Raw genomic sequence first — 19,795 nt, 5'->3', positions numbered from 1 at the left:
TGTTGAAACCTGGGACAAAACAAGGCATAAATATATTCACATACTCATGTGAACATGATTTACAGTGATCTCTATGTCGTTTAGTATAATAGACCATTTTACCTAAAATATAACTTAAATTCGGTGCATGGATTGAGTAGTATGAGGAATAAGCCACAAAATATATGTGGCTTATGGTGTTTTACCTATGACTCTGAAAGTAGTACATGGAGTGTGAAAAACTACTACAATATGTGAGAAGTACTAGCAATTAGTAGACATTTTTCTTCTTGTTTAAGTGTCAATTTGACAATAAGTGGATTATGTAAGTTTTCACAGTTTATATAATACACTTGATTTAATGATATTAATAAGTCTCAGTCTCAGTCATCCTAAAAAAAGCTTTCAATATCGGTTCAACAATCTTTTAAAATCATTGTTAACTTTTTAATGTAGTTAATTTTCACTGCAAGGAATGTTTGCATTTTCATGATTTCAGGTAATTCGTGAGAACAATGATTTGCAAACTAGAAGGTCTCTGGAATATTTTCTCCGCTACAAAATGTCACTAAAAATTTCTCTCTCAAGAAATGATAGTGTTTACAGTATTACATCTATGGCATTTACTGACCTGTGTCCTTAATACATGGGAGATTACAAACAGTCTGATGATTCAAGACTTGTCTCTATTCATTGCCTCTAGTTAGATACTACATAGAGGCATTGCATAAAGTGATGAGCCATTCCTGAGTCGATTCACAAATAACAGCCTGAAGCAAAAAGTGTATATAATACATATTCTGAGCCAATTTGAAATGTCACTAAACACTTGTGTCTACAAAATGGACTATTTCATCTTTCTTTTTAGATGCGATCTGAGTATGAAATAAACTTAATTTGATATAACATCTTGGTATGATTTTTTTTTATAAAACCAAAAATGTTTTAGCCACAAACATCACAAGTAAAATTATACAATATCTGCGGATGGTAGTGTAATAAACTCTTTATCATATATGCTTTTACCACCTATATGTGCTGCTGGAAAATAAAGATTATTTGAATAATTTCATTATATTCATTGGAGCTAGATGACTTGCAACATACTTGTACTGAAAGTGTACTGAGAATGACTTATTATTAATAATTTGTTATTTAATATTACATGTTTTATTCATTTTACGTTTAAACCCCGGCGTGTACTATAAAACGCACAATTCCAATATTTTGTTAATTTTGTGAGTCCGGGAATAGCATTTTGTAAATTTTGTTGCAGTAGCATTTATGAAATTTCGTCCTGTGAAAACCTTAAAATTGCGAACGTATTTGGCATTAAATATACAGCAGTGCATCTAATATGCCTTGATCAAAGTTTCAACCATTCCTTGGTTTTACTCAGTGTGCCATCTAAATGTTTTATGTAATATGCATTCATGTTGTTACTATAGCAACAAAAGTTTATGCAGATTGATACGATAAGTCAAAATAAAATTGGAATCAGTATTTTGATATTAATGCCTCACCTGCTTGGCAGTCTTTTTGGATAGCTGAAATGAAGGGTAAAATAGCGGCATCAGCGGGTGTTGTGTTAATTTTGTCACCATTTTACAATCTTCTGGTCCCAAAAGACTGAAAATAATGGAATTCTGTGATATATAAAAAAAAACTCACCAAACGTGTCATCCCAACTCTACTGATCTTCTGGTTTGTCACACCTCAATGGGTGTGAACCATAAAGTGAACCATTATTCAGTATTTCATCTTTTTAGCTCCGCTGTCGACTTTGTCGAGCGGAGCTTATCATATGAGTGATTGTCCGTCGTCGTCGTCCGTCGTCGTCGTCCGTGTCAATGTTTTACTTTTTCGACTTCTTCTTGAAAACTACAAGCCTAAATGCTTTGATACTTGGTGTATATGTACCTTGGGTAGACCTCTCTTAGGTTTGTTCATTTCATGTTGATATCTTTAATTCTCTAATTTTGGTGAATATTTTTGTCATTTTTGGTAAAAACTGATATTTTCGACTTCTTGTTAAAAACCGCAAGTGCAATTGCTTTGATATTACATATATAGGTACTACATGTGGACCTCTCTCAGATTTGTTCATTTTGTAATGATATCTTTAATTCTCTAATTTTGGTGAATATTTTTGGCATTTTTTGGTGAAAAGTGATATTTTCGACTTCTTGTTAAAAACCGCAAGTCCAATTGCTTTGATACTACATATATAGGTACTACACGTGGACCTCTCTCAGATTTGTTTATTTCGTGATGATATCTTTAATTCTCTAATTTTGGTGAATATTTTTGTCATTTTTGGTAAAAAGTGATATTTTTGACTTCTTGTTAAAAACCGCAAGTCCCATTGCTTTGATATTACATATATAGGTACTACATGTGGACCTCTCTCAGATTTGTTCATTTTGTGATGATATCTTCAATTCTCTAATTTTGGTGAATATTTTTGTCATTTTTGGTAAAAAGTGATATTTTCGACTTCTTGTTGAAAACTGTAAGTCCGATTGCTTTGATATTACATATATAGGTACTACATGTGGACCTCTCTCAGATTTGTTCGTTTTGTGATGATATCTTCAATTCTCTAATTAATTTATTTTGGTGAATATTTTTGTAATTTTTGGTAAAAAGTGATATTTTCGACTTCTTGTTAAAAACTGTAAGTCCGATTGCTTTGATACCATTCATATTGTTCATTTTCTAATGATGTCTTCACTTCTTTAATTGAAATGTGCATTGCTAACAGCGGAGCTATCTCAGCCGATAGGCTGCTTGTTTTTTTTTGGTGCACATATTCGGTACAACATACCCTTCCTAAAGATTGTGTAAATAATACCACTGCTATGGCTATGTGTGAGAGTTCTTAATACTAGTTATCGGTCCTGTCATTTCAGCCAAATACAAATGTACAATAAGTATACTGTATTTTTTTTTCTCCAAATTATATAATTATTTTAATGCTATCAGCTGAATTCAGTTATCTTACAAAAAATGCCTGTGTCGTTGTGAAACAAACCTGTTACCTGCACCGTAAAAAAAAATTTATTGTGATTTTCCAGTGCAGATAAAAAGGCATACGTATTAGGTCTGATTAGATAGCCACAGTGACTACAGTAATGACAGTATGATAAATTGCATGTATTTTAGTATCAAACTCCTATCCAATAACCACGCAGAATCATCAATTTTTTTTGTTCAAAATCATGCATGTATGATATTAAGTTGATTGTGTTCAGAAAAATGATAGTTGTATGTTTAGGTAACCAGTTAATGAATGGACGAGTCCTGATATGGTGCAGTATATACAGTCACATGATTTGCTATAATCAATATGTGGAGTTACTTTATTGTTCAGTAAATCCATTAATCGAGTACGAATGTCTGGATAGCGGTGGTGATTTTATCGAGTGTAACCAGCAAAGATATGTAGTCTACAGAATACTTGCGAAACATAACAAATAGTTGTTTAAATATTTTTTTTATCATCTTCTATTTTGTTATTCAAATATTATTGAGTGTCCTAATTTAAAAACTTCCTTAAAATCATGTATTTTGCGTTACTGAATACTCGTAAATTATTGAGACAAAACAAATATTTTGATAGTAAGACAAGACGTGGTAATTCCAGATGCATTACACATGATGCCAGCTATGTACATTTCAGCAAACCTAATTCATTATAAAAAAAGTATATTACCAGGGGCATCAAATTTGTTTGTAAATTCTCATAAATCTTCCAAATCCACGTTTATAATCATCTGCCGGCCGTTTTTCAGCTATTATCAGTATCTCTAGTACAGCTGCGTCTGTTCAGTTTGGTTTGGCGATGATCATGTGACTTTCATACTTGCGGGGGTGGTGACACATTATATGTTCTTCAAAGTGATTTCAAATTTCCAAGGAATAGATGCCGAGATATGTTTGCCATTATGTGTTCTAGCTCTTTAAATTTTTGATAAATATCTTTCATTTCTTTCGCTTTGGTTGAATTCTGAAGTCTTCTGTCAAACTGTTTTTCCCTTGATGCAATGCAACTGTTGGTGAAAACATCAATTCAAATTCAAGATACTGATAGTTTTGTACTATATAGGAATAGCGTTACTGGTTTTCAAAACAAATTGAAATATCTTTGTGAACGCAACAAATCATATGTGCTTTACTGATTTCTTTCGGATGAATGGAAAGTCAGAGAAACCTTTTCTCTTTATTCTGATGAGTGCGCACTCAAAAAAAAGAAAAGAAAAGAAAGAAAGAAAACGTGCTTGTTATATCAAGTATTTTTTTTACCTTATCAGATCGTGAAAGTTCACGCATAAGGTGATGCCTACATGTAATTTAATGTTAGCTATATTGCTTTCGGCGTCCATTAAACGTAAAAGTCATCTGTCCATAAAATCATGCTTTTCTTGCAGTCATGTAGCTGGAAGTAATTAATCTTGGGAGCTCTGTAAGTATAGGGGCTTTAAAAGGTGTTAACGATTCAATGGTGAGATGTTAACTGACAGCGTAATTAGTAAATCTTAGTTACACATTGCCGTGAGTGGTAATACTAAGATGCGATTACAAACAATCACTAGTACTTCAACATCTTTTTACAGAGATTTAGTAAAGTTAGAAATCCGTGAAAACCTGCTTTGCTCATGTTTCAGTGAATGTTTGTTTGGTGTGTTTTTTCTATCATGATGAATTCTGTATACGGTAATTTTTGTATCCTTTCACTTTCTGTCATGCAGATTATTTTTTAGTTCCTCATGCATAAATGATAGTCTGTCTGTCTGTCTATATAGATATGTGCTCGGGGCCATTAATCCGATACATTGTATGTACCAATATCTTTATAAAGATTGTTATTATGGTTGTCTAACAGCCATTTTTTGCAAAATGTTTTAGTCCAATATGGCTGACTGGCAGCTATTTTGCATTTGTATTGTTTCCATGACTACTTTTTTTTATCTATAGTGATTATAGTAATTGTTGGCATACTACATTACGCTATGTTGGCACTGTGATTATGTGTACATAATGTATGGCTGACTAGCAGCCATTATGCATCAGTACATTTATTGGCTCAATTTCATTCAAATTTTGTGACTTTTTGTGTTAGTAAAATTATGTCACTGACAATGCAGACTAATTGGTTGGGAATGAGAGACTCAAGATAAATGGTACAACAAAATTGCACTTTCACCAAAACGTGCATATGCTATTTGATTTAAATGACCAGTGTTATTGATGTAGAAATACAGAGAGAGAGTTACAGTAATGAAATGATGATACAGTGCTCAGCTGTGAGTGTGCATGGTCATAACTCGTTCACTTATGATAAAGATCTAATTTGCTGTTGTCATGGCAGTAACATGTGATAGCAATATAATTGGTTATAAGGTAACACCACATCTCTTGATATTTAATTTTTCCATCCCTGCTCTTTCTCTAGTAGTGTTTAACTCTCGCAATTGGGGTATTTACTTTACTTTAGCTTACTTGGTACATTTTTACATAGCCTGGCAAGGTCGCGCGAGTTGCGTCCTCTGCGGTGCTCCAAACCCAACACACGCCTGACAGAACAATGTAGTTTTTCACTTCCCTCAACGATTTTTTATCGGTACCAATCAAATTGCAGAAACACTCAGATAGTGACAGCCATCAGAGAGCAACCATTCAGGGCAGAGTTTATTTGTTTGTTGACATAATGTGTGATAAGGTACTGGCAAATTTCTGCCCAGTGTTTATCATCTTTTTGAAAACAGTCTGTGATTTTTGCCGATGAGGCTTTGATTGACGGTGTTACCATGACCACCAAAAAGAATAGTTATTGAAACTCATTGCAAGAAGGCGTGAACTTTACGAATTCGCAGTATCGATCTTGCCGACAAGACATACACTATTCTGTCAGGCGTTAGTGGGGTCTGATGCCGTTTGGCCAGCGAAGGCGCGACTCACGCCTACATGTCAGACTAATTTATACATAACTTTAATAGAAGAAAAAATGTATTTCCAGGTACGTACATTACGCTACGCTACGCTATATAGTATGTGTCATGTGATTAGGAGGATGTGTTGCTGAGCAAATTATATGATTTATCTTTGGTAATATTTCTGAAATCAGAAACTAGGAAACCTCAAGGGTGTATTCCAAAAAACATGTTCAGGGTAAATTAAAGTTGATTCATTCATTACGGTAAAGAGTCTCTTTTTACTGCTACCTCCAAGTTGTATGCAAAATAGGATGTTAATTTCAATTCTTCATGTGCTTAGGCATGAAATTGAAACACCATTTTCAGGCAGTATTTATATGTAAGTACTGGTAGATGGTTGATTGAGAGTCATCAGAGTAATAACAATACTGTCTACATTTCTGGAGTTACTTCATAATAGCTCCAATATTGCATATACTATTATTAGCCACCAGGTTGATTTCTGATTAATTAAATATTAACGATGTACATTTAAAAATACAAACACTTAATTGTGTATGAAAGTATTTGTCATCGCAGGGATGCCATAGTTCACACTATGAGCTCCATCATTTTTCACGCCTAAAATTTGTTTTTGTACCGGTATATTTTTTCTTATCTTTCAAACTGTTATTTTTGGATCAAAGGTATGTAATTTCCAATTGGCCACATTAAAATTTTTGAAAAAATATGGAAAAATTTAGGTGTTTTTTTTTTTTTTGCGGAGGTGACAAAAGTTGACTTTGGCATTCAGAAGATTAAAGAGAAGTAACAGTTTAATGCATGAAGTTGGGACTAAGCCTATAATTCATATCCAATTATCCATAATTCGTAACAATTAACAAGTCTATCTGTAACTTGAAGACTCCAGTAGTGATTGGTTTGAATAATTTATGATTGGTAATTTGAAAATAGGAAATGACTTTTGGCTGTTTGTATTTTATGGGTTATTACCTGCCCTAAATGGATTGTTATCCATACTAAATGAACTTCTTGTCAAAGTTGAGAACACCACTTATATTGAAGACCCATTTCCTTGATCCACTCACGGGAAAGACTATTTTCATTACAGGTGTGATCGGGTAGCTGGAAATTAGTTCTTATCATTCTGACCACAGGGGTGGTATGGTTACCTAAAATGTGGTCTATTCATTCTTACCATAGCAGATATGATAAAGTTACTGGCAAGATATGATAAGGTTACTGGCATTTGAAAGTCTATCCATTCTTACCACAGGGGTGATAAGGTTACTGGCATTTTTAGGTCTATCCATTCTTACCACAGGGGTGATAAGGTTACTGGCATTTTAAGGTCTATCCATTCTTACCACAGGGGTGTAAAGTTACTGGCATTTTAAGGTCTATCCATTCTACCACAGGGGTGATAAGGTTACTGGCATTTGAAAGTCTATCCATTCTACTACAGGGTGTGATAAGGTTACTGGCATTTGAAAGTCTATCCATTCTACTACAGGGGTGATAAAGCCACTGGAAATTACTCTCAGTTCTAACAAGTAGAAAACAATGAATTATTGAGTCTGATGAAATTCCTTGGAGATTGGCTATTACATTATGATGTGAATTTCCGGTTCATTTCTATTCATATAACCTTAATGTAGCCTGTCAATATGAAGTGTTTGTATTATGGAGAATTGCCCAAAATATGAAGATCAACTTTTGGAGTTAGTTACTAACAATGATGAACCTAAGGCAAATATATTGCAAAGGAGAAACATCTTTAGAGAGATGAGGTGGTAACCATAGCAACTGCTCAATTTTTCACATACAATATTGTCTACACAAATCATTTAACAATAATTCATTCAGTATTTCATTAATATATTATGAAATTAATCATCACCTGTGACATAATAATTCAACTTAGTCTAACATGTAACCATGGAAACTGGTTCTGCAATATACATAATCTTTCATGTAAGAGGTCTGTCATTGGGCCAACTCCCCTTGTCATTGTGTTCTATCCCTACCCCTATGTTAATGGTCCGTTCCTCTCCATGTTATTGTGTTCTTCCTCTCCTCTTTTTATGTTCTACTCCTCACAATCTTATAGTGGCCTGTCCCTCCCCATGTTTAATGGTCTAACCCAGAGTACAGGGGAAAAAGCAGAGGATTGGGACCACTCAATTTGTAAAGCGGATTAGGTTGATTTATGTCTTGCATATCAAACCTATCGACTTGCCAGATCTGCTCTATAGGTTCATGGAATTCTCTGAACAGAACCACACCCACTTTTCTGATCATACTTATAATTTTTGTATTCTTCTCAGCAATCGGTGATTATCTGTTTAAATTTGTTCCTGTTCAAGAGATGCTGCTCCACTCTTGAGACGCACAATGTGTTTGGTAACAGAGGGTCAGATTCATCTAAACATTATTTTTCCACAACCCAATGCTTTAGATTTACATTTGTAAATACCCAGAAACCAGCAATGTAGATTTCCTTCAATCCATCTCACTTTCACTGTTTCCTGCCCAAGAATTGATCACTGTAAATTTTCTGTCAATATTTCTTCAGACTTATTGATCTTTCTTTTTATCAGTAACTTAATCCAGCTATCCACATTATTGCCTTTCGATTATTATTAAAAATATTTATATGTATGCATGTCATAGCTTTTTTTGGAAAATTTTGAAGAAATGAAACAAAAAATCAATTTTCAAAATAGTATTAAACTAAAAACACAATTTAATGACAATTTTACAATAACAGTCCACACGCACATCGGTTTTGGAGAAGATATTGACCAAAAATTGTTTTTTTTTTCTTTTTTTCTCTGGGAGCACTCCCTCTATCTCATCCGGCCTGTGAGAGATGGAATAGAATAAATTAATAAGACCAGTTCCAGGATAACAATGTGTGAAGTCCCCCCAATGAAATTCTTGTATTTTCCAGTTTATTAATATTGGAATCCAAACATCGAGGGGAAATTCTGGATAGTAAATTTTCAAGCCTAGAATAATTAAAAACTCAAGAAACTCTTTTATTACGCCATCATCTTCACTTTTCTTTATTCAAATTATGATCTTTATGTGGAGAAAATATGTTACACTGGCAGAAATTGTTATTAAATTTTAATATTAAGCATCAGAAACTGACTGTGAGTCATCTTTTTCATTTTATTTGCTCAATTTCTTGAATTTTACAAATGCTCTTAAACATTCCACTCAATATATGTATTTAGTTGATGCAAACATTTCTTGGTGGTTATGGTAATTCAATTTGCTGAATATGGACTGAAATAAATAATTTCTGACAGCATCCCACCCACCCCTACAGTAATTAATGGATTATTCCGAGTTACATCATAGTGTTAACAGCTCATAGTATTTCAAGGCTCTACTATGTGTACATTCTAATATACATATAGTGTACAAGGTAGTAACATTACAAGTGATATGTCAGTATAGTGGATTTTCTTGTTTTCTGGTAAGATTGCATTTTATCTCTATGTATGTAAATGTGTACAATATAGTTTTGTGTCTGGCCAATTTCAGAATTGATCGTTGTCTGCTGTTACTTGCTGAACTCTATGGCTATCACCTATATAGAGATTATCAAAATAGAGATTACTGATACGCTTGTTATTTTAAGCTGCATTTCCTGAAGTAGGTAGTGCAAGTGTAGATACATTTAACTCACCCATTGAGGGCCATAATTTTTTTTTCTGCCAAAAATTTGTTGCAATGTATTTTTACCTAATTTCTCATTTCCTACAGATCTTGATCAAATTTTTCTTTTTTTTTAAGTGATCTGAATTTATATTGTGAAAGGTTATAACAGTGGATTTTTGCGAAATGATGACAAAATGTCAATCAGCTTTTTCAGCAATTTACTTGTGATTACTATAAATTGAGTCATTTTGATCTGATATTTGTACATTATTAATATGCATAAAATATTGACCATATTTAATTTGACACTATATGTGTTATTTTGTGTCAACAAGGTACCATTGAAGAGTTATGCATGTTTAATGAATTTTTTTATGCAATTTTTCCTTCGCAAAACCCAGGACAATACAGAAATTTGAAAATTCAATGTACCAAAATGTTCTTTTTGAAAAGTACTTGTTTCAGTACTATTGTTAACCCTTGACCTTTAACCCTTTGCCACATTACACAAAATGAAATCTTTTAATTTTAACAATATTTGATTCGAAAATGTCGATCAAAAATTGTAGCTAGTTGGGAATTATGTACATTTGTACCAAAAGTTTTGGGGGGCAAAAATTAGAAAAATATTACAAGATTCTACTAAAAAATAATACAACCGACCATAGAATGCCATTCAGTACATGAAATAGATGAAATGTAAAACCATGGTCGCTAGCAATAACAACAAGTGTGTTTATACTTTGCTGTAGCTAGTGAGTGATTGCAGGCATACATCTGACACTCTTCTACTTTTAGTTTACTTTATTTGTTTGTTCAAATTGTACATCTCCGTGAATAATTAATCAAATTGAGATATCGTTTGAAACAAATGATGTTCAAGTATAAAGGGATGTTGATGTTCAACATATTGTCTTTCATGTTCCTGAACACTGTCGTTAACTTATGGAGTCTGGCTGTAAACATGTTTAATGATGTCTGCTTTTAGCAGGAAATTAAAAAAAAAAAACAGTACTGTAAAATACTTCACTTGGAATTAATTTTCGCTATTTTCGCTGAAGGAATGATTCAGTGAAAATGAAATCCAGCGAATATACCTTTTTTCCTATATTTTACATTCAGTGAAAATAAATTCTATACAAAACACTCAAAAAGTCTTTTCTGCAAAATTGAATTCCAAAAAAGTATTTTACAGTAGTTTGGAATAAATAAGAATTAAATTAACAGTCATTGGATGAAATACATGTATTAAAACTTGGGAATTGTGTTTGAATAACGTAACAGATAATCTTTTTGAATTATGGTGATACATCAAAAGAAAACATTAGTTAAAATGTTGACATAATGACAATAATAGTTAATGATGATGGAATCCAAGTGAGGACTCTTGTCATCTTATTCAAATTAGCGTTATGATATTACTGTTACTGCCCAAGACTCCTATGAAATGTGTCTTTTCTTCTCTGTGAATGACTCATTTCATTCATTCTCAGAAGTACCTGTGAATAATAACATTGAAAAAGCAGTACGGAGGTAGATATAATAAAAGAAATGCCATTTAGCTTCTGTGGAGAGTTTTCAACTCAATACTGCTCAAGGTATTACCGACTGCAGAACATACATGTGTGACCTTTTTTGCAGACTTTTGTAGACTAAGATTTACCGTCAGTTGATTTATTGTGATTCACTGACAATTGCTTACATGCATACTGAATAGACTACAGTAGTCTTGTTTTTTTTTCCACTTTATTGAGCTGATTTTCTATTACAAATCTAATCATATTGTCATTGTGTGTGAAGTAATTACTCTGTAATTACAATCATTATGTGTGTACAGTGAAAAAAGAATCCTGCTGGTGCAAGCTTTCATTGTTCGTTTTTAACTTAAAGTTTGATCGAAAAAGAAAAATGTTCAATGTATCAACAGCTTTAGTTAACACTGTGGTATAAAACATTCAATCTAGTTACAGTTGCAAAATTAATATTATATAATATTATATAATTCCATATGTTCAATTGTATAAGTATTTTGTGAGACAAAACCAATTATGATTATTCCCTCATTTTTTGGCTTACTTCACCGATAGTTAAATACACTCAAATTCAATAGCATATTTGATAATAACATGCGTTTATTGTTTTCTACACAAAACTATAAATTTGAAACCAAGTCAATAAATATGTAACATTAAATTCACTAAATTCAAACCCAATGAATATTCCACCTTTAGTACAAATAATGTACAGTCAGACATAACTTAACATTTAGTTGGTACATGTAGTAATATGTCTTGTATCAGTAACGTACATGTAGTAATATGTCTTGTATCAGTAACGTACATGTAGTAATATGTCTTGTATCAGTAACGTACATGTTGTAATATGTCTTGTATCAGTAACGTACATGTTGTAATATGTCTTGTATCAGTAACGTACATGTTGTAATATGTCTTGTATCAGTAACGTACATGTAGTAATATGTCTTGTATCAGTAACGTACATGTAGTAATATGTCTTGTATCAGTAACGTACATGTAGTAATATGTCTTGTATCAGTAACGTACATGTAGTAATATGTCTTGTATCAGTAACGTACATGTAGTAATATGTCTTGTATCAGTAACGTACATGTAGTAATATGTCTTGTATCAGTAACGTATATGTTGTAATATGTCTTGTATCAGTAACGTACATGTTGTAATATGTCTTGTATCAGTAACGTACATGTTGTAATATGTCTTGTATCAGTAACGTACATGTTGTAATATGTCTTGTATCAGTAACGTACATGTAGTAATATGTCTTGTATCAGTAACGTACATGTAGTAATATGTCTTGTATCAGTAACGTACATGTAGTAATATGTCTTGTATCAGTAACGTAAATGTTGTAGCTACTACCAAAAATAGGTTGAAGATACAAAATGGATAATAATATGTTTGTTTTTTTAACATTATTGTTCGATACTCCATACTGTATGTAGACCAAATCGGATTATAACTTATCATGAACTAAAAACATTGCCTTTGTAGAACACACATCGGTATTCATTAAATAAAAAATAAAAACAGGTAACACACATGTGCAATGACTTGTTGTAGTACAAAAACAACCAGTGCACATGCATTAGAGATGCATCAGATGGGTGCTACAAAATGGAATTTTCATAAATCTTAGTCCAATTTATAATTATAAACTATCAAGTAACAATACTAAAAATTATATTTTCTCATCAATATTGCTTCTTTAAAATTATTGATGACAATTGAACTCGCTTTAGAAATAAAATTAAGCTTTAATGAAAAGGCAAAGCCAGGTAAGAGCTAATTTGGATGTGAAGTTACACTTTAAATAAAATACTGTCGAGGGAAATTATTGCTATATATAAATTCAGCCAATATGGTTCTGGGTACCACCTTTATGCATAATTCATGGCATTGTTTGTACCATCATCAGAGTATTCACACCAGGATACAAAGGCCATCAGATCAATTATGCACTCACAGGCAACACTTAGTTTCGGTTTGTAGAACCGTAAAACCATATGCATATATGGAGCCACAGCTAAAAGTATAGCGTCAGAAGCTTTCATGTTCTAATTTCAAATGGTGACAACAGGTGGACAGAGTTCTGCAAAGAATTGTCCTGCCTTATGCCGCCCGGCCTAATTTATTCCTGCTCACCAAATGGATACATGTAAAATCTACATTTGATTTAAACACACATTGAAATGCATAACGCATAGCAAGGATTTGTTTCACCATGAATTGGTTTGCATTTGATTTCAGAGTGAAAAGGGCACTGCATTACACGAGGCTGCACTGTTTGGTAAGCTGGAAGTGGTGAGATTACTAATGAGCTATGGTATAGACACAACCTGTCGTAATAATGACCAACAAACCGCACTGGATATCGTTGAAGCACACAGCATGGCTTCTCACACCTCACAGGAAATTGCTGCTCTAATTAAAGGTGAGTAAAAATTATCTTTATATTATTTGGAATCTTTAATTGGATTATTGTTTGCCTGCATTCCATGGAGATGCGTCTGTGTTTTGTATTCGTCTCTTTATACACATGTCGGTTGCAGATGTCACGTAGTATCTCGTTTAGATTGGTACGCATTGAAATGTAAATTGTGCACTTTTGCCTTTGGTTATTCTGCGTTCACCAGTTTGTAAGACTGCATGATTTTGTGCCTTATCGCTAACTGATGCCTCACTGCAAAGTGATACTCCGTGGCTGTTATTTCAATACTGCATACAGAATTGTTACCCAATACATGTTTGTTAATTGGTGTTTTGCAGATTTAATGGGTCCGGATTTATTGTGTTAGTACGTGTGTGTTAACAATTTAGTATTAGACCATGCTCTTTAACAATTACCTAGTAGAGAATTCAGATTTCATGATTTTCATATTGTAGATTTAAGTGTAACAGTCATCATCCTGCATCCTGTTCAATGTAGGTCCCATGGGACATATGCAATGCATGTAAAATACATTGTTTATCTAAAATTTGAGACGACAATTTTTCTTTGAGCTAAAATACAAATGTAAACAATTTTATCATTGTCGTTGTCCTTATTGTAATCTTTTTTGGTGTAACAACCTCATTGTCTTATTGTCATATCTCCAAGTAACTTGCAGAGCAAAAAAAGTTCTCAATTCTGGAAACCTTTGCGAAACAAAAATCTTTTGAATATTGCCAGATGTAAAAGTTTATGATTCCAACAATTTAAAGCTAACTGACATTTGCCGGGTGCCAATTAAAAATACTATAAAGTCTATATATATTACGTAATAAAAGCCATAGTTATTTCAAATTTTATCTAACATAAATGAGTTGATTTATGTAAACCATGAAAAACTGGACTTTTATTTCACATAAGCAATGAGGCTAATTTTGAATTCATTAAATCTCTATTTATTGCCAGTGTACAACTACCGTATCTGCTTTACTAGTAGTGCATGCGTTTACGCATGACAGATGTGAGTCTATGGTCCACTGGATCCACCGTATAATAAATGCAATTTTTGGTTTATATGCATTTCTAAAAGAAAATGCAGTATACAAATGTTTAAATCCTCCTAATGTTGTGCGTATACAGTCACACAAGTTTTGGTTCTGTTGGATGGGGCATGTCAAAGACTATCATATGTACTGTACCTGTTCTCGGGGCATGTTAAAATAACCTAGTTATCCCATTCACAAACAGTGACAGGTGGATGTTTGGCTCTAATCGCTCATTTCACTTTTCTAAAGTACTTGGGTTTCCAGATCTGTGTAATAAACAAACATACATTTGCAATATCATCATCAGTCTTTCAAAAAGCTGAAAAAAGGATTCCTTTTGGTGCATGCCCTTCTCTTGACTTTTAATTGGAAAAATACAGTATTGTTTAATTTTTCTCACTTTTGCGGCACTCTAATCTAGATGTTTTTTATCTCCTCAAATACTTGTTCAAAGTATTCAGATTGAAGCCGCCTACTCATAACTTTTAGAAAATTCATCATAAATCGCATGACAATGTTAATTACGGTAGTTAATTATGTAAAATCATGAAGCTATAGTTTAATAGTGACATAAAAAACACCATTCTGTTGACTACTGTATTTTAAAAAATATTCAAAAATTTTCAAAGCAATAAAAAAATGTAATCACTTTTTAAAAACCCACATTTTTGAAATATTTCAGAAAATAATACCCCATCAGTCATGATATATCGTTTTCTTATCCTATGTCACCAGTCAACAATTTAAGATGTGGCATAATACCTTCAGCTAAATTGTTATAAGCATATACATGTATATATCTCTTTGAGATTACTGTAATCTTTTTAGCCTGATGTACTAGTAATTTAAATCAACCTAGGAACATGTCAATCAACTCTTGTCACAGCGTACTTTTACTAGAACTCACACGTACAAGTGAACTTGCTATGACAAAAATCATGTCTCTCGATCCTTGATAGTAATTATATCATTGTATTACGTCATATTCATCTCAGACATAGCAGTCAACTAATATGTCGTCAGTGTTGTCATCGGGGATATCTGTCAGTCTAAAGTATCAATCAATTGCTATGTTGTTACTTGCACTGCTTTTTTTAACTAAATTAACCTCGCAATCCGCAGTTACAGTTGTAAGTAACATATCTGTTTTAACCTTTCCAACGCACCATAACCTCATGTGCTGCCAAACATGATTAGTTCTTTTCTTTTTTTCGGACAGACCACAGATAATTAAATTCTGCCAAATCAGTCAGGACTTTGAGGATAACCTAGCAACTAGGGAAATGAAACTGAACAATCGTTATAGAAATGTTGATTGGAAGACTGTAAGAATGAATATTGAATCATTGGGATGGCTAAGAGTTAAATACGATTTAGTCTATAGGGTAATTCACTCATTGCTTATTTCTCCTCCTTCACTGGTTCCAATTTACAAGCAATTTCTATGTCTTATTTAGTTGTAAATGGGTTATTAGTTGGTTGTGACCATGGAGTGTTTGGTCCTTGTTCCTTAAAACAAGTATTTTGTCTGTTCTTGAATCAGCAATGGAAGTATTTTTTAAAGGGACTTGTTTCTCATCCAATTATTTTGATGGCCTCTCCAGTTGTATCAACAGAATTGGCACACAAAGATTTAATATTTTTTTTTCAGTTTTCATTCAAACACAGATTACTAAATGTCATACTTTTCAAAAAATGTACATTGATTAATGGCATTTCTTCATAAAAAATTTCAATTAAAACTTGGCATGTTGATAATGAATCAAAATCAGTGCATACTTTTGCATAATAATTAACATGTTCGTTGTTTATTTTATCATAAAGTTTATCTGCGTTCACGTGTAGTGAAAGGAACATATATTTACTGTATTCTGTGTAATATAAATCAACACTATCAGAATTAGAGGTCATAGCTTTGTGTCATCACAAGATAACGTAAAACCTCTATTTGCAAGTAAATTCACTTCAGCAATAAGCCCTAAATTTGTTTAACTCTGATAGTTTATAACAACAATAATGAATCCCCTACAGCATCATATTGGATTCAGAGAAGGGTCTAGATGTGATAATGTGGTTGGCTTTGATTCACACATTATCTTGTCATAGACACTTCTCATCATCCACTATGTGTGACGTATGCTAAATATTCAATATTCTCAATACTGTAATATGACTAATTTTCACTGGGTTTAAATTTCACTGATTTAGCATTTCAGGCATATTCAGTGGGTTTTAAATTCATGGTTTTATCATTTAGACAATGTGTTCTATGCTCAATTTTACATATTCACTAGGTTTTAATTTAGCGCATTTTCCAGTCAGCGAAATACGCAAAATTGAAACCCAATGAATAATTAATCCTTTTACAGTATTCACTTTAAATTTTGTCATTTCGTGCATGTTCAAACGGTAGATGGAGAAAAATTATTTTTATTGCAGGGATACTATAATTTCAGCCTGAATAAAAACAATTGCATCAGCTAATAAAAATATAGACTCGATAACAATTTTATGTCAAAAAGATATCGATAAAATGGTCATGTTTTTGCCGATTATTGCTAACCATAGACGGTCGTAAATGCAGATGCATGTCCACTGATGTGCGTAGACATCATCACTTATTTGCATAAGTTATGATGTGTAAGCGTGGTTACATACAATTATGATTTTCTCTGTTTTTTCGCTCAAGTCAGTCATGTGATAAAAAGGTTATCACCTGATAACACTTGTTCATAAGTCTGTTTGATACTTGTGGCATCATGGACTTTACTATCTTCTATCCTCGTAGATATTACTATCCAATGACGTCACTTGTATCACCAAATAAGTGATATCAGGGTATAACCTCATATAACACTACTTTGACAGATTCGTGATTAGATGGTGAATTTTCATCGACACACAGTCAACCGAATCCCTGTTATTCGCTGCCATAGAAAGAAACTTACTATTTGCAGTTTTAATTAAGACAGCGTGAGAATGAAAAACTGAATCATGTGACGAGACAGTTGTTGCCAACCGAAACTAGTGAAGTGTAAAGATACGGTTTTATGTTGTTCAAAAATTGTAATTAATATTACACAGTGGCTGCTCTGTTCCAGAATCATAAACATTCGAGAACGAACCAAGTTAGGTTTACGTTGTTATCTTAAAAGCAGTATTTAAATTGCGAAGATAATGAATACCAGTACACTTAGTATGAAAACAGAGTTAAAGGAAATAAACAGAGTCGCACAAAACCATAAGAATTTTTTTACATAAACTCAATATAATATCGTTAAAAAAGAAACTGAGACTCAAACGCCTTATAGAATCTATTTTAATTAGTATGCAGACCATTATTCTCTAAAATCATTCAAATAGATTATCTGCAACTCTGTGGGGTTTTTTGGGGGGGGGGGCTCTAACTTCGTGGCTGTGTATGCCAGATTTATTGAATTCATGTTGCAGATTTCATTTATTTTCTCAACAACAATGTCTACACACACATTTATTAAATCTAAATATCACTCAATATAGGCATGTACCTGGCACCTTTCACCTCAAAGGAAAAAAAAAATAACCATCTTTCAGACTTGCTGTTTATGCATCCTTTGGGAGATGAAAACTAATTGTGTAGTGGGTATGTATATATGCACGGTATTACGTATAGCGCAATGTAAATACATCCGTCTTGTTGTCTATGTGCCTTACTCTCATTCATTCCTCCCAGGTATGAGTAAGTCTTATCGTAAAGTCTCATTATCTTGCATTGATGAATGGATACTGGTTGTAGCATGCATGCCGCGTTTACTCTCAACAAATAAAACATCAATCAGGCGCTCACTGTCTGCTAAACTTAACAAATGGTTGCAATTAAAATGTTGATGAACTGTTCAGGTGAAAACTCTAGCAATAGCAATCTGTCTCAGTTTTTCCAGCTGACTCACTAGAAATATACATCAAACGTCACAGTGTTAATTTCATATTTAAATTTAAACAGATCTTAAAAATTGTTCTGTAGGTGATTCAGACATTTTCTAAAAGTTGTTCAGCATACTACATATTTTCTGAAAGCTTAAATATAGGTGAATACCATAGTGCATATGCTGTAGCAATATTTAATGGCCAAATTTACTAATTTTTGTTGACTATTCTCACTGATTTTTATCACTTTCAGTCATGTGAATCAATCGCATGGATGTTCGTAACGCTGACAGGTCTCTGTTTATGTTTATCTGCTTTTGTCTCTAGCTACGACCAAATAATGAGACAGTAGCGTGTCCAGAGTTATTTTGTCTTAGACTTGCACCAACACTGTTACATACACTCGCGCAAACCAGACGTGTACACTGTAATGTTGTTGTTTTTTCGTATGACTATTAAATGACAACGTGATTGACATACAATGCATCGGTACTCGCATAACAATAATAGGTTCCTTGTGTCGTTTATTTAAATTAACATGTACTTCTAAGTATACAGCTTCATTCAAAGAGTTCACAAGTGTTAACTTCCACTATAATTTGTTGCCTTTCATGTCGTTACAATTGTTTAACCATCCTTTGTACTGTGACCACTATGATTGTATGTATGTATGTAAGAAATTCACCTACGCTACGCTACCACTTAACACTTTGAACACCATAATTTTTTTTGCAAAATTTAGGTTCAATATTTTGCCGATTTTATGTTTTTTTTTCTTTTCTTTTTTTAATATTTTGGACCAAATGGTCATAATTTTGGAAAAATTATGAAAAATTTATGGGAGTTTAAAACTTCTTTGTCTTTTCCGTTCCGTTTTTGATTTCTTCATAAATTTTTGAAGAAATGAGCAACATTTTTTTATTGCTTTTATAGGTCTTGATAAAAAAAATAAAAACGAAATATTCCAAAAAAATTATGTGTGTTTATTTTTTGAAAAGGTGACAAATTTTGATATTTCTGTTCAAACGACTGCATGTTTTTCAACCATCATAAACACATTTGTCAGACATAGAGCCTTCTTCTCTCAATAAAATGTGTTTGACTTTTAACGTTTAGATTGATTTTGATGTATATCCACAAAAGCAATAAAACATCGATCTTGAATGCAACGCTCATGAAAACATCAACAAACGAAAAAAGATAGAATGATAAAATTAACTCAAGTTTCAACAATTGATATAATCTGACATGGTGCTGAAAGGACTGAAGGAGATAAAATACTAGGAA

The 19,795-nt window shown here is 32.8% G+C and overlaps 1 protein-coding gene across 4 annotated transcripts in view; it reads left to right on the top strand.

The window, feature by feature from the left end:
* The window catches only part of LOC102803895 (uncharacterized), a 100,138-nt gene that overhangs the window by 35,421 nt on the left and 44,922 nt on the right, over positions 1-19,795 (top strand). For all 4 annotated transcript variants that reach the window (XM_085500758.1, XM_085500756.1, XM_085500754.1 and 1 more), the window contains exon 6: positions 13,376-13,559. In XM_085500758.1, the coding sequence (XP_085356884.1) occupies positions 13,376-13,559 (184 nt within the window). The remainder of the gene's footprint in view (positions 1-13,375; positions 13,560-19,795) is intronic.

Source organism: Saccoglossus kowalevskii, chromosome 1, assembly GCF_978046115.1.
Source record: "Saccoglossus kowalevskii chromosome 1, keSacKowa6.1, whole genome shotgun sequence".
Taxonomy (NCBI): domain Eukaryota; kingdom Metazoa; phylum Hemichordata; class Enteropneusta; family Harrimaniidae; genus Saccoglossus; species Saccoglossus kowalevskii.
This window is presented reverse-complemented; position numbering and strand designations above follow the sequence as displayed.